The 22525-nt window shown below is 50.2% G+C and overlaps 1 protein-coding gene across 7 annotated transcripts in view; it reads right to left on the bottom strand.

Annotated features, from left to right (window-relative positions):
* fgfr3 (fibroblast growth factor receptor 3) overlaps window positions 1-22525 on the bottom strand; it is a 228699-nt gene that overhangs the window by 45605 nt on the left and 160569 nt on the right. For 5 of the 7 annotated variants that reach the window (XM_046367627.1, XM_046367625.1, XM_046367632.1 and 2 more), the window contains 4 exons: window positions 21311-21434; window positions 16528-16718; window positions 13398-13551; window positions 7956-8134 (listed from right to left, as the gene is read on the bottom strand). In XM_046367627.1, coding sequence (XP_046223583.1) covers window positions 7956-8134; window positions 13398-13551; window positions 16528-16718; window positions 21311-21434 — 648 coding nt within the window. Of the gene's footprint in view, window positions 1-7955; window positions 8135-9988; window positions 10134-13397; window positions 13552-16527; window positions 16719-21310; window positions 21435-22525 lie in introns of all 7 variants that reach the window. The other 2 variants (XM_046367628.1, XM_046367629.1) reach the window with 1 other exon arrangement.

The raw sequence follows: 22525 nt of genomic DNA, 5'->3' as shown, positions 1-22525 counted from the left end.
GACAGTAGTGGTCTGGTAGTGGTATAGAGACAGTAGTGGTCTGGTAGTGGTAGTGGTATAGAGACAGTAGTGGTCTGGTAGTGGTATAGAGACAGTAGTGGTCTGGTAGTGGTAGTGGTATAGATACAGTAGTGGTCTGGTAGTGGTAGTGGTATAGAGACAGTAGTGGTCTGGTAGTGGTAGTGGTATAGAGACAGTAGTGGTCTGGTAGTGGTATAGAGACAGTAGTGGTCTGGTAGTGGTAGTGGTATAGAGACAGTAGTGGTCTGGTAGTGGTATAGAGACAGTAGTGGTCTGGTAGTGGTAGTGGTATAGAGACAGTAGTGGTCTGGTAGTGGTATAGAGACAGTAGTGGTCTGGTAGTGGTATAGAGACAGTAGTGGTCTGGTAGTGGTATAGAGACAGTAGTGGTCTGGTAGTGGTAGTGGTATAGAGACAGTAGTGGTCTGGTAGTGGTAGTGGTATAGAGACATTAGCGGTCTGGTAGTGGTATAGAGACAGTAGTGGTCTGGTAGTGGTATAGAGACAGTAGTGGTCTGGTAGTGGTATAGAGACAGTAGTGGTCTGGTAGTGGTATAGAGACAGTAGTGGTCTGGTAGTGGTATAGAGACAGTAGTGGTCTGGTAGTGGTAGTGGTATAGAGACAGTAGTGGTCTGGTAGTGGTATAGAGACAGTAGTGGTCTGGTAGTGGTATAGAGACAGTAGTGGTCTGGTAGTGGTAGTGGTATAGAGACAGTAGTGGTCTGGTAGTGGTAGTGGTATAGAGACAGTAGTGGTCTGGTAGTGGTATAGAGACAGTAGTGGTCTGGTAGTGGTATAGAGACAGTAGTGGTCTGGTAGTGGTAGTGGTATAGAGACAGTAGTGGTCTGGTAGTGGTATAGAGACAGTAGTGGTCTGGTAGTGGTAGTGGTATAGAGACAGTAGTGGTCTGGTAGTGGTAGTGGTATAGATACAGTAGTGGTCTGGTAGTGGTATAGAGACAGTAGTGGTCTGGTAGTGGTAGTGGTATAGAGACAGTAGTGGTCTGGTAGTGGTAGTGGTATAGAGACAGTAGTGGTCTGGTAGTGGTATAGAGACAGTAGTGGTCTGGTAGTGGTATAGAGACAGTAGTGGTCTGGTAGTGATATAGAGACAGTAGTGGTCTGGTAGTGGTATAGAGACAGTAGTGGTCTGGTAGTGGTAGTGGTATAGAGACAGTAGTGGTCTGGTAGTGGTAGTGGTATAGAGACAGTAGTGGTCTGGTAGTGGTAGTGGTATAGAGACAGTAGTGGTCTGGTAGTGGTATAGAGACAGTAGTGGTCTGGTAGTGGTATAGAGACAGTAGTGGTCTGGTAGTGATATAGAGACAGTAGTGGCCTGGTAGTGGTATAGAGACAGTAGTGGTCTGGTAGTGGTATAGAGACAGTAGTGCTCTGGTAGTGGTATAGAGACAGTAGTGGTCTGGTAGTGGTATAGAGACAGTAGTGGTCTGGTAGTGGTATAGAGACAGTAGTGGTCTGGTAGTGGTAGTGGTATAGAGACAGTAGTGGCCTGGTAGTGGTATAGAGACAGTAGTGGTCTGGTAGAGGTAGTGGTATAGAGACAGTAGTGGTCTGGTAGTGGTATAGAGACAGTAGTGGTCTGGTAGTGGTAGTGGTATAGAGACAGTAGTGGTCTGGTAGTGGTAGTGGTATAGAGACAGCAGTGGTCTGGTAGTGGTATAGAGACAGTAGTGGTCTAGAGACAGTAGTGGTCTGGTAGTGGTATAGAGACAGTAGTGGTCTGGTAGTGGTATAGAGACAGTAGTGGTCTGGTAGTGGTAGTGGTATAGAGATAGTAGTGGTCTGGTAGTGGTATAGAGACAGTAGTGGTCTGGTAGTGGTAGTGGTATAGAGACAGTAGTGGTCTGGTAGTGGTAGTGGTATAGAGACAGTAGTGGTCTGGTAGTGGTAGTGGTATAGAGACAGTAGTGGTCTGGTAGTGGTATAGAGACAGTAGTGGTCTGGTAGTGGTATAGAGACAGTAGTGGTCTGGTAGTGGTATAGAGACAGTAGTGGTCTGGTAGTGGTATAGAGACAGTAGTGGTCTGGTAGTGGTATAGAGACAGTAGTGGTCTGGTAGTGGTAGTGGTATAGAGACAGTAGTGGTCTGGTAGTGGTATAGAGACAGCAGTGGTCTGGTAGTGGTATAGAGACAGTAGTGGTCTGGTAGTGGTATAGAGACAGTAGTGGTCTGGTAGTGGTATAGAGACAGTAGTGGTCTGGTAGTGGTAGTGGTATAGAGACAGTAGTGGTCTGGTAGTGGTAGTGGTATAGAGACAGTAGTGGTCTGGTAGTGGTATAGAGACAGTAGTGGTCTGGTAGTGGTATAGAGACAGTAGTGGTCTGGTAGTGGTATAGAGACAGTAGTGGTCTGGTAGTGGTATAGAGACAGTAGTGGTCTGGTAGTGGTATAGAGACAGTAGTGGTCTGGTAGTGGTAGTGGTATAGAGACAGTAGTGGTCTGGTAGTGGTAGTGGTATAGAGACAGTAGTGGTCTGGTAGTGATATAGATACAGGAGTGGTCTGGTAGTGGTATGGAGACAGTAGTGGTCTGGTAGTGGTAGTGGTATAGAGACAGTAGTGGTCTGGTAGTGGTATAGAGACAGTAGTGGTCTGGTAGTGGTAGTGGTATAGAGACAGTAGTGTTCTGGTAGTGGTATAGAGACAGTAGTGGTCTGGTAGTGGTATAGAGACAGTAGTGGTCTGGTAATGGTATAGAGACAGTAGTGGTCTGGTAGTGGTAGTGGTATAGAGACAGTAGTGGTCTGGTAGTGGTAGTGGTATAGAGACAGTAGTGGTCTGGTAGTGGTATAGAGACAGTAGTGGTCTGGTAATGGTATAGAGACAGTAGTGGTCTGGTAGTGGTATAGAGACAGTAGTGGTCTGGTAGTGGTATAGAGACAGTAGTGGTCTGGTAGTGGTAGTGGTATAGAGACAGTAGTGGTCTGGTAGTGGTATAGAGACAGTAGTGGTCTGGTAGTGGTATAGAGACAGTAGTGGTCTGGTAGTGGTATAGAGACAGTAGTGGTCTGGTAGTGGTAGTGGTATAGAGACAGTAGTGGTCTGGTAGTGATATAGATACAGTAGTGGTCTGGTAGTGGTATAGAGACAGTAGTGGTCTGGTAGAGATATAGATACAGTAGTGGTCTGGTAGTGGTATAGAGACAGTAGTGGTCTGGTAGTGGTATAGAGACAGTAGTGGTCTTGTAGTGGTATAGAGACAGTAGTGGTCTGGTAGTGGTATAGAGACAGTAGTGGTCTGGTAGTGGTAGTGGTATAGATACAGTAGTGGTCTGGTAGTGGTAGTGGTATATAGACAGTAGTGGTCTGGTAGTGGTATAGAGACAGTAGTGGTCTGGTAGTGGTATAGATACAGTAGTGGTCTGGTAGTGGTAGTGGTATAGAGACAGTAGTGGTCTGGTAGTGGTATAGAGACAGTAGTGGTCTGGTAGTGGTAGTGGTATAGAGACAGTAGTGGTCTGGTAGTGGTATAGATACAGTAGTGGTCTGGTAGTGGTATAGAGACAGTAGTGGTATGGTAGTGGTATAGAGACAGTAGTGGTCTGGTAGTGGTAGTGGTATAGAGACAGTAGTGGTCTGGTAGTGGTATAGAGACAGTAGTGGTCTGGTAGTGGTAGTGGTATAGATACAGTAGTGGTCTGGTAGTGGTAGTGGTATAGATACAGTAGTGGTCTGGTAGTGGTAGTGGTATAGAGACAGTAGTGGTCTGGTAGTGGTATAGAGACAGTAGTGGTCTGGTAGTGGTAGTGGTATAGATACAGTAGTGGTCTGGTAGTGGTATAGAGACAGTAGTGGTCTGGTAGTGGTAGTGGTATAGATACAGTAGTGGTCTGGTAGTGGTATAGAGACAGTAGTGGTCTGGTAGTGGTATAGAGACAGTAGTGGTCTGGTAGTGGTATAGAGACAGTAGTGGTCTGGTAGTGGTATAGAGACAGTAGTGGTCTGGTAGTGGTATAGAGACAGTAGTGGTCTGGTAGTGGTAGTGGTATAGAGACAGTAGTGGTCTGGTAATGGTATAGAGACAGTAGTGGTCTGGTAGTGGTATAGAGACAGTAGTGGTCTGGTAGTGGTATAGAGACAGTAGTGGTCTGGTAGTGGCAGTGGTATAGAGACAGTAGTGGTCTGGTAGTGGTATAGAGACAGTAGTGGTCTGGTAGTGGTATATAGACAGTAGTGGTCTGGTAGTGGTATAGAGACAGTAGTGGTCTGGTAGTGGTATAGAGACAGTAGTGGTCTGGTAGTGGTATAGAAACAGTAGTGGTCTGGTAGTGGTATAGAGACAGTAGTGGTCTGGTAGTGGTATAGAGACAGTAGTGGTCTGGTAGTGGTATAGAGACAGTAGTGGTCTGGTAGTAGTAGTGGTATAGAGACAGTAGTGGTCTGGTAGTGGTATAGAGACAGTAGTGGTCTGGTAGTGGTAGTGGTATAGAGACAGTCGTGTTCTGGTAGTGGTAGTGGTATAGAGACAGTAGTGGTCTGGTAGTGGTAGTGGTATAGAGACAGTAGTGGTCTGGTAGTGGTATAGAGACAGTAGTGGTCTGGTAGTGGTATAGAGACAGTAGTGGTCTGGTAGTGGTATAGAGACAGTAGTGGTCTGGTAGTGGTATAGAGACAGTAGTGGTCTGGTAGTGGTATAGAGACAGTAGTGGTCTGGTAGTGGTATATAGACAGTAGTGGTCTGGTAGTGGTAGTGGTATAGATACAGTAGTGGTCTGGTAGTGGTATAGAGACAGTAGTGGTCTGGTAGTGGTATAGAGACAGTAGTGGTCTGGTAGTGGTAGTGGTATAGAGACAGTAGTGGTCTGGTAGTGGTATAGAGACAGTAGTGGTCTGGTAGTGGTATAGAGACAGTAGTGGTCTGGTAGTGGTAGTGGTATATAGACAGTAGTGGTCTGGTAGTGGTATAGAGACAGTAGTGGTCTGGTAGTGGTATATAGACAGTAGTGGTCTGGTAGTGGTATAGAGACAGTAGTGGTCTGGTAGTGGTATAGAGACAGTAGTGGTCTGGTAGTGGTAGTGGTATAGAGACAGTAGTGGTCTGGTAGTGGTATAGAGACAGTAGTGGTCTGGTAGTGGTATAGAGACAGTAGTGGTCTGGTAGTGGTATAGATACAGTAGTGGTCTGGTAGTGGTATATAGACAGTAGTGGTCTGGTAGTGGTAGTGGTATAGAGACAGTAGTGGTCTGGTAGTGGTATAGAGACAGTAGTGGTCTGGTAGTGGTATAGAGACAGTAGTGGTCTGGTAGTGGTATAGAGACAGTAGTGGTCTGGTAGTGGTATAGAGACAGTAGTGGTCTGGTAGTGGTATAGAGACAGTAGTGGTCTGGTAGTGGTATAGATACAGTAGTGGTCTGGTAGTGGTATAGAGACAGTAGTGGTCTGGTAGTGGTATATAGACAGTAGTGGTCTGGTAGTGGTATAGATACAGTAGTGGTCTGGTAGTGGTATAGAGACAGTAGTGGTCTGGTAGTGGTATAGAGACAGTAGTGGTCTGGTAGTGGTAGTGGTATAGAGACAGTAGTGGTCTGGTAGTGGTAGTGGTATAGAGACAGTAGTGGTCTGGTAGTGGTATAGATACAGTAGTGGTCTGGTAGTGGTATAGAGACAGTAGTGGTCTGGTAGTGGTATAGAGACAGTAGTGGTAGTGGTATAGAGACAGTAGTGGTAGTGGTAGTGGTATAGAGACAGTAGTGGTAGTGGTATAGATACAGTAGTTGTCTGGTAGTGGTATAGAGACAGTAGTGGTAGTGGTAGTGGTATAGAGACAGTAGTGGTAGTGGTATAGAGACAGTAGTGTTCTGGTAGTGGTATAGAGACAGTAGTGGTAGTGGTAGTGGTATAGAGACAGTAGTGGTAGTGGTATAGAGACAGTAGTGGTCTGGTAGTGGTATAGAGACAGTAGTGGTCTGGTAGTGATATAGATACAGTAGTGGTCTGGTAGTGGTATAGAGACAGTAGTGGTCTGGTAGTGGTATAGATACAGTAGTGGTCTGGTAGTGGTAGTGGTATAGATATATTATTATATTATAGATTAACCTCAGCTTGAATACCACCATGTAGCCAGCTATCTACAGTAGCCTGGGTTTGTTTACATTTATATATTAACCTCAGCTTGAATACCACCATGTAGCCAGCTATCTACAGTAGCCTGGGTTTGTGTACATTTATAGATTAACCTCAGCTTGAATACCACCATGTAGCCAGCTATCTACAGTAGCATGGGTTTGTTTACATTTATAGATTAACCTCAGCTTGAATACCACCATGTAGCCAGCTATCTACAGTAGCATGGGTTTGTTTACACTTCTTCTAACTGGCAGCATGGTGCAGGCAGCTGTGCTGTTGCCAAGCAACCGACCCGCGAAAAATATGTTAGCATTGTCAGAAATGCTACAAAAAGGTAGGACATCGTTGGTTCTTAACGGACAGAAATTAGCATGTGAGAGCGATAATTTATACATTTGATAAAAACTGTTGCACCTTGAAATGTAGTAAATCTGGCATTTTTTTATCCAAGGGTCACTTTATGGATGCTGTAGTCTCGTTTTAATCCGACGTTTAGAATTTGACCTAGGTAGGCGCAAGAAATACTCTTAAAAATCAATTGCTAATGACACTGTTAAAATGTCGGGTATGTGGTTCTCGATAACGGCCGAACGGCTCATGACGAAAGGCGGGAATTGTTTATTTATTCATTTTAATTTTTATTGAACCTTTATTTAACTAGGTAAGTCAATTAAGAACAAATGCTTATTTACAATGACGGCCTAGGAACAGTGGGTTACCTGCCTTGTTTTTACCTTGTCAGCTTGGGGATTCGATCTTGCAACCTAAAAGTCCAACACTCTAAACATTAGGCTACCTGCCACCCAGGCAGGAGGAGGATGGAGGGTACTGGTGTGTAACCTAGAGGATACTCATGTGAAATCTGCCACACCCCCTTTTGAGTCGGCTTTGTTTTGTCAGAGGAGAAAAACATTCCCACATTTAAACCGGCCAAACCTTCCCCTAACCCGGACGATGCTGGGCCAATTGTGCAACGCCCTATAGGACTCCTGGTCCTGGCCGATTGTGACACAGCCGGGGATCAAACCCCATGCTTTAGTGACGCTGCGCCACTGCGTTGCAGTGCCTTGATCTGTAAATGTCTGGCACATCCAACTTAATTGGTTTGATCACTTTACACATTTATTTTGGGAACCTCTCCCGTAAATGGCACATGAGTGGAGAAGGACCGTCTCATTTCATGAGCAGAGAAGGACCATCTCATTTCATGAGTAGAGAAGGACCATCTCATTTCATGAGCAGAGAAGGACCATCTCATTTCATGAGTAGAGAAGGACTGTCTCATTTCATGAGTAGAGAAGGACCATCTCATTTCATGAGTGGAGAAGGACCATCTCATTTCATGAGTAGAAATGCACCATCTCATTTCATGAGCAGAGAAGAACCGTCTCATTTCATGAGAAGAGAAGGACCGTCTCATTTCATGAGTAGAGAAGGACCGTCTCATTTCATGAGTAGAGAAGGACCATCTCATTTCATGAGCAGAGAAGAACCGTCTCATTTCATGAGAAGAGAAGGACCGTCTCATTTCATGAGTAGAGAAGGACCGTCTCATTTCATGAGTAGAGAAGGACCATCTCATTTCATGAGTAGAAAAGGACCATCTCATTTCATGAGTGGAGAAGGACCATCTCATTTCATGAGTGGAGAAGGACCGTCTCATTTCAAGCAAGAGCATTTCCGTCCACCTTCAATCTGCTCACCGGCTCTCCTGGATGAACTTTGACCTTTTTCAAAAGGAGGAGAGCGAGGACAGAGGAGAGAGGACCCAGGCGGTGAGCTAATGTAATTTATAAAAGGCCAGTTTACAGGTTTGTTGGAAATCTTGTATCTACTTTCTGTTACCTGTCTCTTTAAGGGGAACTTGGAGAGTTTCTGGATGGGCGGGGAGGGAAGGGTCTTCTGGGTAGACATCCTCATACGACAGAGGATGATGATGACGACGGCCAGGATGAATAGCACGCAGCCCGTCACATAGATCAGGATGTCAGCATAGTCATCCTCCTTGTCACCATCGTGCAGCGCTGGGAGAGGTCAGGGGTTAGAGGTCAGGGGTTAGAGATCAGGGGTTAGAGGTTACAGAGTTCACGTTGGACTACAGTCACAACCACAACAACACTACAAACGTTGCAGACGGGCCCAGATCAGCTTGAACTATCATTTAAACAGCTTATCCCTCATTATCAAGACTGGCGTAACGATGTGTGATATAAGAGTTGGAAACTTGGCAAAAGAGCAGAAAAAGACTGGAACCTAGGCTCAGGAATCGGAATCACAACCATTGCATGATTAAATGTGTTGATTAACACCCTACTGTCTTTGTTCAGTTGAATCACAACCATTGTGTTTAAAGGTGTTGATTAATACCCTACTGTCTCTGTTCAGTTGTATCACAACCATCAATCTAGGAGGCTGGGGGTCATAGTTCAGTCTAGGAGGCTGGGGGACATAGTTCAGTCTAGGAGGTTGGGGGACGTAGTTCAGTCTAGGAGGCTGGGGGTCACAGTTCAGTCTAGGAGGCTGGGGGTCATAGTTCAGTCTAGGAGGCTGGGGGTCACAGGAGGCTGGGGGTCATAGTTCAGTCTAGGAGGCTGGGGGACATAGTTCAGTCTAGGAGGTTGGGGGACGTAGTTCAGTCTAGGAGGCTGGGGGTCACAGTTCAGTCTAGGAGGCTGGGGTCATAGTTCAGTCTAGGAGGCTGGGGGTCATAGTTCAGTCTAGGAGGCTGGGGGTTATAGTTCAGTCTTGGAGGCTGGGGGACATAGTTCAGTCTAGGAGGCTGGGGGACATAGTTCAGTCGAGGAGGCTGGGGGACATAGTTCAGTGTTTAGGAGGTTGGGGTACATAGTTCAGTCTAGGAGGCTGGAGGACATAGTTCAGTCTAGGAGGCTGGAGGACATAGTTCAGTCTAGGAGGCTTGGGGACATAGTTCAGTCTAGGAGGCTGGGGGACATAGTTCAGTGTTTAGGAGGTTGGGGGACATAGTTCAGTCTAGGTGGCTGGGGGTCATAGTTCAGTCTAGGAGGCTGGGGGACAAAGTTCAGTCTTGGAGGCTGGGGGTCATAGTTCAGTCTAGGAGGTTGGGGAACATAGTTCAGTCTTGGAGGCTGGGGGACATAGTTCAGTCTAGGAGGCTGGGGGTCATAGTTCAGTCTAGGAGGCTGGGGGTCATAGTTCAGTGTTTAGGAGGCTGGGGGTCATAGTTCAGTCTAGGAGGCCGGGGGACATAGTTCAGTCTAGGAGGCTGGGGGACATAGTTCAGTCTTGGAGGCTGGGGGACATAGTTCAGTCTAGGAGGCTGGGGGACATAGTTCAGTATTGGAGGCTGGGGGTCATAGTTCAGTCTAGGTGGCTGGGGGTCATTGTTCAGTGTTTAGGAGGCTGGGGGACATAGTTCAGTCTAGGAGGCTGGGGGTCATAGTTCAGTCTTGGAGGCTGGGGGCATAGTTCAGTATTGGAGGCTGGGGGACATAGTTCAGTCTTGGAGGCTGGGGGACATAGTTCAGTCTAGGAGGCTGGGGGCATAGTTCAGTCTAGGAGGCTGGGGGACATAGTTCAGTCTAGGAGGCTGGGGGGCATAGTTCAGTCTAGGAGGCTGGGGGGCATAGTTCAGTCTAGGAGGCTGGGGGGCATAGTTCAGTCTAGGAGGCTGGGGGGCATAGTTCAGCAGTAATCATCAATACTCATACTGAAGTCTCTATACTACAATCATCTCTAGGATGGTGGTGCTTCTTCAGCTGAATACTGTGCCACTGAGTAAATAAATGATTTGAAATCAAATTACATTTGAAAGTTTCAGACATAGGTATAAAAACAGAAATTCAGAGTTTGAACCGTTAGAATGAGACATAGAGGAGAGAGAGAGGGGTAGGGTATACCTGGGAGCACGGTGAGCCAAGCAGAGTGGTAAGCATACCCAATAGAGTTCCCTGCTAGACAAGTATACTCTCCTGCATCCTCTAAAGACACATTGGTAAGGAGGAGGCTCTCTAGTTCCTTATCCGTAGTGTTTATACCAGCCGTCTGGAGAGGAGGGGAGGAGAGAGGAGGGGAGGGGAGAGGAGGGGAGGAGAGAGGAGGGGAGGAGGCGAGGAGAGAGGAGGGGAGGGGAGAGGAGGGAGGGGGGGAGGAGAGAGGAGGGGAGGAGAGAGGAGGGGAGGAGGGGAGGAGGGGGAGGAGAGGAGGGGAGGAGAGGAGGGGAGGGAGAGAGAGAGGGAGGGGGAGGGGAGGGGAGAGGGGAGGGAGGAGAGAGGAGGGGAGGAGGGGAGGAGGGGAGGAGAGGAGGGGAGGAGAGAGGAGGGGAGGAGAGAGGAGGAGAGGAGGAGAGGAGGGGAGGAGAGAGGAGGGGAGGGGAGAGGAGGGGAGAAGAGAGGAGGAGAGAGGAGGGGAGGAGAGAGGAGGGGAGGGGAGGAGGAGAGGAGGGGAGGGAGAGAGGAGGGGAGGAGAGAGAGGGAGGGGAGGGGAGGAGGAGGGGAGGAGAGAGGAGAGAGGAGGAGGGGAGGAGGGGAGGAGAGAGGAGGAGGAGGAGAGAGGAGGGGAGGGGAGGAGGGGAGGAGAGGGGAGGAGGGGAGGAGAGAGGAGGGGAGGAGAGAGGAGAGAGGAGGAGGGGAGGAGAGAGGAGGGGAGGAGGCGAGGAGGGGAGGAGAGAGGAGAGGAGAGAGGAGGGGAGGAGGGGAGGAGAGATGAGGGGAGGAGGGGGGAGGAGAGGAGAGAGGAGGGGAGGAGGGGAGGAGAGAGGAGGGGAGGAGGGGAGGAGAGAGGAGGGGAGGAGGGGAGGAGGGGAGGGGAGGAGGGGAGGAGAGAGGAGGAGGGGAGGGGAGGAGGGGAGGAGAGAGGAGGGGAGGAGGGCAGGAGAGAGGAGGGGAGGAGGGGAGAAGAGAGGAGGGGGGAGGAGAGAGGAGGGGAGGAGGGGAGGAGGGGAGGAGAGAGGAGGGGAGGAGGGGAGGAGAGAGGAGGGGAGGAGGGGAGGAGGGGAGGAGAGAGGAGGGGAGGAGAGAGGAGGGGAGGGGAGAGGAGGGGAGGAGGGGAGGAGGGAAGGAGGGGAGGAGGGGAGGAGAGAGGAGGGGAGGAGGGGAGGAGGAGAGGAGGGGAGGAGCGAGGAGGGGAGGAGGGGAGGAGAGAGGAGGGGAGGAGAGAGGAGGTGAGGAGGGAGAACAGAAAGAGATTTCATAAACCAAACGCTCCAAGAGAAAATGCACCAAACACCAAAACACTAAAATCACCGAACATCAGGAGCATCTCAGATTAGACCAGTCACCATGGGAATAGAGGGTTAGGGTTAGAGGTCAGGGGTTAGGGGTCACAGGAAGCAGGACTGAAGACCTTATTCCACCGGGCTCAAGTCGGCTTGCTGTAACACCACTAGGTTGGTCTTTTACCACCACCTGACAACAGCGGACACCCAGAGCAGCCATAGAGAAGCCATCACCCAGAGGTCACCACCACACCATGTACTGCTGTCAAACTGAGGAGAGGGGAGAGAGGGATGAATACACTGATATGGCTGGAATAACATGGTGTGTGTTTGAGGAAGGGGGAGAGGGCAGCCTATTGAAGTACTAGCACTAATGAAGGGTGTGAAATTGTGGTTGTATTGATCTGAGGCAGGAGATGGTAAATGGATGAGACAAGCTACCTGACAAAACTCAGCTCAACCCTAATATAGGAGAGTGGGGGTTTCTGCTCATCAAACCAGCCAGCCATTGAGCAGCACAGGAGAGACAGACTGAGCCAGAACGGGGGACATATAGAGAGAGATACAGAGGGGAGAGAGATAGACGAGGGGAGACAGAGAGGGAGAGAGAATGAGAGATAGAGGAGGAGAGTAAACAGAGAGGGAGAGATAGAGGAGAGGAAATTGAGGGGGAGAGATAGAGGAGAGGAACCTGAGGGGGAGAGAAAGGAGGGGAGACAGAGAAGGAGAGAGAATGAGAGATAGAGGAGGAGAGTAAACAGAGAGGGGGAGATAGAGGAGAGGAACCTGAGGGGGAGAGATAGAGGAGGGGAGACAGAGAAGGCGAGAGAAGGAGAGATAGAGGACGAGAAACAGAGAGGGAGAGATAGAGGAGAGATAGAGGAGAGGAAACTGAGGGGGAGAGATAGAGGGAGAGATAGAGGAGAGGAAACTGAGGGGGAGAGATAGAGGGGAGGAAACTGAGGGGGAGAGATAGAGGGAGAGATAGAGGAGAAGAAACTGAGGGGGAGAGATAGAGGGAGAGATAGAGGAGAAGAAACTGAGGGGGAGAGATAGAGGGAGAGATAGAGGAGAGGAAACTGAGGGGGAGAGATAGAGGAGAAGAAACTGAGGGGGAGAGATAGAGGGAGAGATAGAGGAGAAGAAACTGAGGGGGAGAGATAGAGGGAGAGATAGAGGAGAGGAAACTGAGGGGAGAGATAGAGGAGAAGAAACGGAGGGGGAGAGATAGAGGGAGAGATAGAGGAGAAGAAACTGAGGGGGAGAGATAGAGGGAGAGATAGAGGAGAGGAAACTGAGGGGAGAGATAGAGGAGAAGAAACTGAGGGGGAGAGATAGAGGGAGAGATAGAGGAGAAGAAACTTAGGGGGGATAGAGGGAGAGATAGAGGAGAGGAAACTGAGGGGGAGAGATAGAGGGAGAGATAGAGGAGAAGAAACTGAGGGGGAGAGATAGAGGGAGAGATAGAGGAGAAGAAACTGAGGGGGAGAGATAGAGGAGAGGAAACTGAGGGGGAGAGATAGAGGAGAAGAAACTGAGGGGGAGAGATAGAGGGAGAGATAGAGGAGAAGAAACTGAGGGGGAGAGATAGAGGGAGAGATAGAGGAGAGGAAACTGAGGGGAGAGATAGAGGAGAAGAAACTGAGGGGGAGAGATAGAGGGAGAGATAGAGGAGAAGAAACTTAGGGGGGAGATAGAGGGAGAGATAGAGGAGAGGAAACTGAGGGGGAGAGATAGAGGAGAAGAAACTGAGGGGGAGAGATAGAGGGAGAGATAGAGGAGAAGAAACTGAGGGGGAGAGATAAAGGAGTGGAGACAGATAGGGAGAGAGAAGGGGAGATAGAGGAGGGGAGACAGATGGGTTAGATAGAGAGAGGAGGGGAGACAGATGGGTTAGATAGATAGAGGAGGGGAGACAGATGGGTTAGATAGATAGAGGAGGGGAGACAGATGGGTTAGATAGATAGAGGAGGGGAGACAGATGGGTTAGATAGATAGAGGAGGGGAGACAGATGGGTTAGATAGATAGAGGAGGGTTGTTACAACAGTAGACAGCTTGGAACGCCAGGTGGTCGTAGTGATAGTGGGTTTACCTGGTTTACTTGGTCTGTGTACCGTGAGCCAGAAGGCGTTTTCTGACTTTCCTACAAAGTTAGATGCTCGACACCAATACTTCCCGGCATCAGCTTCGGTCACATTCAACACAGCCAGTATAACATCAACCTCTGTTCTCCTGCTCACTAGACTCTGGATGGAAGGGGTTAAAATACACTGGTATAAACAACAACAACAACACAGCCAGTATAACATCAACCTCTGTTCTCCTGCTCACTGGACTCTGGAGGAGAGGAGGGTTAGAACCATACAATTGCATATTATAACTCTACATTTGGATCCTAGCAACATGCCCAAAAAATGATCCATTTTGTTAAAGGAAAACTTTGATCCAACAGGATCTCTGTGGTTAAACCCACAGTGAGATGGAAGCTGTAGATGAGGACATTAAAGGAAAGGGAAAGGGGGATAACTAGTCAGTCCGACAACTGAAAGGCTGATGTACGCAGAACACACACACCACATCATTACTGTGACAGAAAAAAACTGTTGATCAATAATTAAACACGAGGAGAAAACAGAACATGTATCAAAACTGGACGTGGTTCATTAAAACAGACCATTTATCATATGAAGTATTAATATATTATACAGTCAGTCAGGAAGTTAAAGCTTGGTCGCAAATGTGTCTTCCAAATGAACAATGACCCCAAGCATACTTCCAAAGTTGTGGCAAAATGGCTTAAGGACAACAAAGTCAAGGTATTGGAGTGGCCATCACAAAGCCCCGACCTCAATCACATAGACAATGTATGGGAAGAACTGAAAAAGCATGTGCGAGCAAGGAGGCCTACAAACCTGACTCAGTAACACCAGCTCTGTCAGGAGGAATGGGCCAAAATTCACACAACTTATTGTGGGAAGCTTGTGGAATGCTACCCATCGAACCCACTACCCTGGCGTTACAAGCGCCATGCTCTACCAACTGAGCTACAGAAGGACCACAGAAGGTGGTCCTTCCACAGTAGACCTCCCCATCAGTCATAGTTGTAGGATGTCAGTAGACCCCCCCATCAGTCATAGTTGTAAGATGTCAGTAGACCCCCCATCAGTTATAGTTGTAGGATGTCAGTAGACCCCCCCATCAGTCATAGTTGTAGCATGTCAGTAGACCCCCATCAGTCATAGTTGTAGGATGTCAGTAGACCCCCACATCAGTCATAGTTGTAGGATGTCAGTAGACCCCCCATCAGTCATAGTTGTAGGATGTCAGTAGACCCCCCCATCAGTCATAGTTGTAGGATGTCAGTAGACCCCCCATCAGTTATAGTTGTAGGATGTCAGTAGACCCCCCCATCAGTCATAGTTGTAGGATGTCAGCAGACCCCCCCATCAGTCATAGTTGTAGGATGTCAGTAGACCCCCCCATCAGTCTAAAGATGTCAGTAGAGCTGTGGCATGGTGGAGCCAGTCCCAGATCAACTCTACAGACTGTGGTGGGGCCAGTCCCAGATCAACTCTACAGACTGTGGTAGGGCCAGTCCCAGATCAACTCTACAGACTGTGGTGGGGCCAGTCCCAGATCAACTCTACAGACTGTGGTAGGGCCAGTCCCAGAGCAACTCTACAGACTATGGTAGGGCCAGTCCCAGATCAACTCTACAGACTGTGGTGGGGCCAGTCCCAGATCAACTCTACAGACTGTGGTGGGGCCAGTCCCAGACTGCTTCAATTATGTGGAGATGAAAATAGTGTGGAGCCGTGGTCTGGGTTGCCGAGGCGCTCTCTGTCCTCTCACTCTCTCTCTGCCCCCCCCCTCTCTCTGTCTCTCTCTTTGTCCCCTCTTTCTCTGCCCCCCCCCTTTCTCTCCCCTTCTATCTCTCTCTCTCTCACACTTCTAATTCTCTCACTCTTTCTCTCTTTCTCTCTCACTATCAGCTCTCCTTCTCTCTCTCTTTCTCTCTCTGTCCTCTCTCTCTCTCTCTCTCTCTCTCTCTTGCTCACCTCCTACTTCTGTCTTTCTCTCTGTCCTCTCTCTCTCTCCCAGTCTTTCACTCTGTATATGTCTCTCTCTCTCTCTCTCTCTCTCTCTCTCTCTCTCTCTCTCTCTCTCTCTCTCTCTCTCTCTCTCTCTCAGCTCTCAGCTCTCCTCTCTCTCTCTCTCTCTCTCTCTCTCTCTCTCTCTCTCTCTCTCTCTCTCTCTCTCTCTCTCTCTCTCTCTCTCTCTCTGCTCTTCTCTCTCTCCCTCTTTCTGCTCCTCTCACTCTCTCTCGCTCTCTCTTTCTGCTCTTTCTCTCTCTCTCTCTCTCTCTCTCTCTCTCTCTCTCTCTCTCTCTCTCTCTCTCTCTCTCTCTCTCTCTCTCTCTCTCTCTCTCTCTCTCTCTCTCAGCTCTCCTACTTCTCTCTCTCTCTCTCAGCTCTCCTACTTCTCTCTCTCTCTCTTTCTCTCTTTGCTGACTCTGCCCTTCCCCTTGTTCTTCCGCTCAGATTTTCCATGGTGGCTTTTTCGAGTGCCTCTTCCCTCCTTCCTTCTCTCCTCCTCCACTCCTCCTCCTCCCTCTCTCAGACGAGGCGACACAGCACATCAGAGTCTGGGTGGTTAACAGCCGTCTCTCACTGCCTCCCTGCCGCCACCACACTAGTTAACTTTAGTCCAAACCAGATGATTGTTTTATTCCCTCGGTGCCAAAATGAGAAAGCCAAATTCTTTATTTCTCTGGGAGTCTCTTTCTCTGAGTTCAAATAAAATCTGTTTTTAAAACACTCTGGTGGGAAGGAAGGGTGTTGTCCCCTGAGAGGAATCCTGCATGCTCTCTTCTAGATCACCAGACTACTGCTCTGTTACAGAACTATACATGCTAAACAAACTAGAAGACTAAGGAGAGAGACCAGTCTCTATAATCCTTTAAAGAAACATCACACTATCAACTGAACACCAAACTAAAACTACTCTCCCCATGACCTCATCCTAACCTTGTATGAAGAAGGTTAGAGGTCAACTCAATGTATCCCTTGTTGCCTCACAGCAACTACAGACAAGAGTAATACTAGAGATTAATCTAGTGTCTCTTCTTATTGGTCCAAGTCAATCTGGATGTCAGGTCTGATTGACCAAGCAGACAGGAAGTCAGATGTGATTGATTCAGCAGAGCGTTAAGTCCCACCCACCTTGAGTATGTTGACGTATGGGACACCGTCAGGACCATACCGGGATCCGTTCACCTCGATGTGCTTCAGCCACTGGATGTGAGGCTGGGCATCACTGTACACCTTACAGTGGAACTCCACATTACTGCCCAATACCACTGTCTGATTGGCTGGAAGACCTGCCTGGAGGATGGGCCTGTGAGGGGAGCGCTCTGAATGGGCCAGAGAAGTGAGAGGGGCAGGAGGTTTGTCAGCAGAACACAAACACACAGGTGGAGTATGGATTCTGATGACTTTGATACCATGTGACAATATGAACTGAAGTCAATGAATCTATCAGTTCCCAAATTATGACATCTTGTTGGAGCGTCTTACCTAGCAAGTCTAGCTGGTAGCTGTGGTGGTGTCTTACCTAGCACGTCTAGCTGGTAGCTGTGGTGGTGTCTTACCTAGCACGTCTAGCTGGTAGCTGTGGTGGTGTCTTACCTAGCACGTCTAGCTGGTAGCTGTGGTGGTGTCTTACCTAGCACGTCTAGCTGTGGTGATGTCTTACCTAGCACGTCTAGCTGGTAGCTGTGGTGGTGTCTTACCTAGCACGTCTAGCTGTGGTGATGTCTTACCTAGCACGTCTAGCTGGTAGCTGTGGTGATGTCTTACCTAGCACGTCTAGCTGGTAGCTGTGGTGATGTCTTACCTAGCACGTCTAGCTGGTAGCTGTGGTGGTGTCTTACCTAGCACGTCTAGCTGGTAGCTGTGGTGGTGTCTTACCTAGCACGTCTAGCTGGTAGCTGTGGTGGTGTCTTACCTAGCAAGTCCAGCTGGTAGCTGTGGTGGTGTCTAACCTAGCACATCTAGCTGTGGTGATGTCTTACCTAGCACATCTAGCTGGTAGCTGTGGTGGTGTCTTACCTAGCACGTCTAGCTGGTAGCTGTGGTGGTGTCTTACCTAGCACGTCTAGCTGTGGTGGTGTCTTACCTAGCGCGTCTAGCTGTGGTGGTGTCTTACCTAGCAGGTCTAGCTGGTAGCTGTGGTGGTGTCTTACCTAGCACGTCTAGCTGGTAGCTGTGGTGGTGTCTTACCTAGCACGTCTAGCTGGTAGCTGTGGTGGTGTCTTACCTAGCAGGTCTAGCTGGTAGCTGTGGTGGTGTCTTACCTAGCACGTCTAGCTGTGGTGATGTCTTACCTAGCACGTCTAGCTGGTAGCTGTGGTGGTGTGTCTTACCTAGCACATCTAGCTGGTAGCTGTGGTGGTGTCTTACCCTAGCTGTGGTGGTGTCTTACCTAGCACGTCTAGCTGGTAGCTGTGGTGGTGTCTTACCTAGCACGTCTAGCTGTGGTGATGTCTTACCTAGCACGTCTAGCTGGTAGCTGTGGTGATGTCTTACCTAGCACGTCTAGCTGGTAGCTGTGGTGATGTCTTACCTAGCACGTCTAGCTGGTAGCTGTGGTGGTGTCTTACCTAGCACGTCTAGCTGGTAGCTGTGGTGGTGTCTTACCTAGCACGTCTAGCTGGTAGCTGTGGTGGTGTCTTACCTAGCAAGTCCAGCTGGTAGCTGTGGTGGTGTCTAACCTAGCACATCTAGCTGTGGTGATGTCTTACCTAGCACATCTAGCTGGTAGCTGTGGTGGTGTCTTACCTAGCACGTCTAGCTGGTAGCTGTGGTGGTGTCTTACCTAGCACGTCTAGCTGTGGTGGTGTCTTACCTAGCGCGTCTAGCTGTGGTGGTGTCTTACCTAGCAGGTCTAGCTGGTAGCTGTGGTGGTGTCTTACCTAGCACGTCTAGCTGGTAGCTGTGGTGGTGTCTTACCTAGCACGTCTAGCTGGTAGCTGTGGTGGTGTCTTACCTAGCACGTCTAGCTGTGGTGATGTCTTACCTAGCACGTCTAGCTGGTAGCTGTGGTGGTGTCTTACCTAGCACATCTAGCTGGTAGCTGTGGTGGTGTCTTACCTAGCATGTCTAGCTGTGGTGATGTCTTACCTAGCACGTCTAGCTGTGGTGATGTCTTACCTAGCATGTCTAGCTGGTAGCTGTGGTGATGTCTTACCTAGCACGTCTAGCTGGTAGCTGTGGTGATGTCTTACCTAGCACGTCTAGCTGGTAGCTGTGGTGGTGTCTTACCTAGCACGTCTAGCTGGTAGCTGTGGTGGTGTCTTACCTAGCACGTCTAGCTGGTAGCTGTGGTGGTGTCTTACCTAGCAAGTCCAGCTGGTAGCTGTGGTGGTGTCTAACCTAGCACATCTAGCTGTGGTGAGGTCTTACCTAGCACATCTAGCTGGTAGCTGTGGTGGTGTCTTACCTAGCACGTCTAGCTGGTAGCTGTGGTGGTGTCTTACCTAGCACGTCTAGCTGTGGTGGTGTCTTACCTAGCGCGTCTAGCTGTGGTGGTGTCTTACCTAGCAGGTCTAGCTGGTAGCTGTGGTGGTGTCTTACCTAGCACGTCTAGCTGGTAGCTGTGGTGGTGTCTTACCTAGCACGTCTAGCTGGTAGCTGTGGTGGTGTCTTCCCTAGCAGGTCTAGCTGGTAGCTGTGGTGGTGTCTTACCTAGCACGTCTAGCTGTGGTGATGTCTTACCTAGCACGTCTAGCTGGTAGCTGTGGTGGTGTCTTACCTAGCACATCTAGCTGGTAGCTGTGGTGGTGTCTTACCTAGCACGTCTAGCTGTGGTGGTGTCTTACCTAGCACGTCTAGCTGGTAGCTGTGGTGGTGTCTTACCTAGCACGTCTAGCTGTGGTGATGTCTTACCTAGCACGTCTAGCTGGTAGCTGTGGTGATGTCTTACCTAGCACGTCTAGCTGGTAGCTGTGGTGATGTCTTACCTAGCACGTCTAGCTGGTAGCTGTGGTGGTGTCTTACCTAGCACGTCTAGCTGGTAGCTGTGGTGGTGTCTTACCTAGCAAGTCCAGCTGGTAGCTGTGGTGGTGTCTAACCTAGCACATCTAGCTGTGGTGATGTCTTACCTAGCACATCTAGCTGGTAGCTGTGGTGGTGTCTTACCTAGCACGTCTAGCTGGTAGCTGTGGTGGTGTCTTACCTAGCACGTCTAGCTGTGGTGGTGTCTTACCTAGCGCGTCTAGCTGTGGTGGTGTCTTACCTAGCAGGTCTAGCTGGTAGCTGTGGTGGTGTCTTACCTAGCACGTCTAGCTGGTAGCTGTGGTGGTGTCTTACCTAGCACGTCTAGCTGGTAGCTGTGGTGGTGTCTTCCCTAGCAGGTCTAGCTGGTAGCTGTGGTGGTGTCTTACCTAGCACGTCTAGCTGTGGTGATGTCTTACCTAGCACGTCTAGCTGGTAGCTGTGGTGGTGTCTTACCTAGCACATCTAGCTGGTAGCTGTGGTGGTGTCTTACCTAGCACGTCTAGCTGTGGTGGTGTCTTACCTAGCAAGTCTAGCTGTGGTAATGTCTTACCTAGCATGTCTAGCTGGTAGCTGTGGTGGTGTCTTACCTAGCACGTCTAGCTGGTAGCTGTGGTGGTGTCTTACCTAGCACGTCTAGCTGGTAGCTGTGGTGGTGTCTTACCTAGCAAGTCCAGCTGGTAGCTGTGGTGGTGTCTTACCTAGCACATCTAGCTGTGGTGATGTCTTACCTAGCACATCTAGCTGGTAGCTGTGGTGGTGTCTTACCTAGCACGTCTAGTTGGTAGCTGTGGTGGTGTCTTACCTAGCACGTCTAGCTGGTAGCTGTGGTGGTGTCTTACCTAGCACGTCTAGCTGGTAGCTGTGGTGGTGTCTTACCTAGCACGTCTAGCTGGTAGCTGTGGTGGTGTCTTACCTAGCACGTCTAGCTGTGGTGGTGTCTTATGTAGCACGTCTAGCTGGTAGCTGTGGTGGTGTCTTATGTAGCACGTCTAGCTGTGGTGGTGTCTTATGTAGCACGTCTAGCTGGTAGCTGTGGTGGTGTCTTACCTAGCACGTCTAGCTGGTAGCTGTGGTAGTGTCTTACCTAGCACGTCTAGCTGTGGAGGTGTCTTACCTAGCATGTCTCGCTGGTAGCTGTGGTGGTGTCTTGTCTTGCATGTCTTGCTGGAGCTGTGGTGGTTGTCTTACCTAGCACATCTAGCTGTGGTGATGTCTTACCTAGCATGTCTAGCTGGTAGCTGTGGTGGTGTCTTACCTAGCACGTCTAGCTGGTAGCTGTCGTGGTGTCTTACCTAGCACGTCTAGCTGTGGTAGTGTCTTACCTAGCATGTCTAGCTGTGGTAATGTCTTACCTAGCATGTCTAGCTGTGGTGATGTCTTACCTAGCATGTCTAGCTGGTAGCTGTGGTGGTGTCTTGTCTTGCTGGAGCTGTGGTGGTTGTCTTACCTAGCATGTCTAGCTGTGGTGATGTCTTACCTAGCATGTCTAGCTGTGGTGATGTCTTACCTAGCACGTCTAGCTGGTAGCTGTGGTGGTTGTCTTACCTAGCATGTCTAGCTGTGGTGATGTCTTACCTAGCACGTCTAGCTGGTAGCTGTGGTGGTTGTCTTACCTAGCACGTCTAGCTGTGGTGGTGTCTTACCTAGCATGTCTAGCTGTGGTGATGTCTTACCTAGCACGTCTAGCTGGTAGCTGTGGTGGTGTCTTACCTAGCACGTCTAGCTGGTAGCTGTGGTGATGTCTTACCTAGCACGTCTAGCTAGTAGCTGTGGTGGTGTCTTACCTAGCACGTCTAGCTGGTAGCTGTGGTGGTGTCTTACCTAGCACGTCTAGCAGGTAGCTGTGGTGGTGTCTTACCTAGCACGTCTAGCTGTGGTGGTGTCTTACCCAGCACGTCTAGCTGTGGTGGTGTCTTACCTAGCATGTCTAGCTGTGGTGATGTCTTACCTAGCACGTCTAGCTGGTAGCTGTGGGTGATGGTGCCGTACTTGTTCTGTACAACACAGGTGTAGTTCCCACGGTCTGAAGGGACAGCACTCTCCATCACCAGACTCCACTGCTGGTGCCTTAGCTGAGGGGGAGAGAGGGAGAAGCAGAGAGGGGGTAAGGCAGGGAGGGAGGAGAGAGGGGTTAAGGCAGGGAGGGAGGAGAGAGGGGGTAAGGCAGGGAGGGAGGAGAGAGGGGTAAGGCAGGGAGGGAGGAGAGAGGGGTAAGGCAGGGAGGGAGGAGAGAGGGGGTAAGGCAGGGAGGGAGGAGAGAGGGGGTAAGGCAGGGAGGGAGGAGAGAGGGAGAAGCAGAGAGGGGTAAGGCAGGGAGGGAGCAGAGGGGGGGGTAAGGCAGGGAGGGAGGAGAGAGGGGTAAGGTAGGGAGGGAGGAGAGAGGGGGACGAGAGAGGGGGTAAGGCAGGGAGGAGGGAGAGGGGGTAAGGCAGGGAGGGAGGAGAGAGGGGGTAAGGCAGGGAGAAGCAGAGAGGGGGTAAGGCAGGGAGGGAGGAGAGAGGGGGAAGCAGAGAGGGGGTAAGGCAAGGAGGGAGGAGAGAGGGGGTAAGGCAGGGAGAAGCAGAGAGGGGGTAAGGCAGGGAGGGAGGAGAGAGGGGGTAAGGCAGGGAGGGAGGAGAGAGGGGGTAAGGCAGGGAGAAGCAGAGAGGGGGTAAGGCAGGGAGGGAGGAGAGAGGGGGTAAGGCAGGGAGGGAGGAGAGAGGGGTAAGGCAGGGAGGGAGGAGAGAGGGGGTAAGGCAGGGAGGGAGGAGAGAGGGGGTAAGGCAGGGAGGGAGGAGAGAGGGGGTAAGGCAGGGAGGGAGCAGAGAGGGGTTAAGGCAGGGAGGGAGCAGAGAGGGGGTAAGGCAGGGAGGGAGCAGAGAGGGGGTAAGGCAGGGAGGGAGGAGAGAGGAGGTAAGGCAGGGAGGGAGGGAGAGGGGGTAAGGCAGGGAGGGAGGAGAGAGGGAGAAGCAGAGAGGGGGTAAGGCAGGGAGGGAGCAGAGGGGGGGGGGTAAGGCAGGGAGGGAGGAGAGAGGGGTAAGGTAGGGAGGGAGGAGAGAGGGGGAAGCAGAGAGGGGGTAAGGCAGGGAGGGAGGAGAGAGGGGGTAAGGCAGGGAGGGAGGAGAGAGGGGGTAAGGCAGGGAGAAGCAGAGAGGGGGTAAGGCAGGGAGGGAGGAGAGAGAGG

This window comes from Oncorhynchus gorbuscha, linkage group LG10 (genome assembly GCF_021184085.1).
Source record: "Oncorhynchus gorbuscha isolate QuinsamMale2020 ecotype Even-year linkage group LG10, OgorEven_v1.0, whole genome shotgun sequence".
In the NCBI taxonomy this organism is placed as follows: domain Eukaryota; kingdom Metazoa; phylum Chordata; class Actinopteri; order Salmoniformes; family Salmonidae; genus Oncorhynchus; species Oncorhynchus gorbuscha.
Note: the sequence above shows the minus strand (reverse complement) of the source record. Positions and strands in the feature narration are given on the sequence as shown.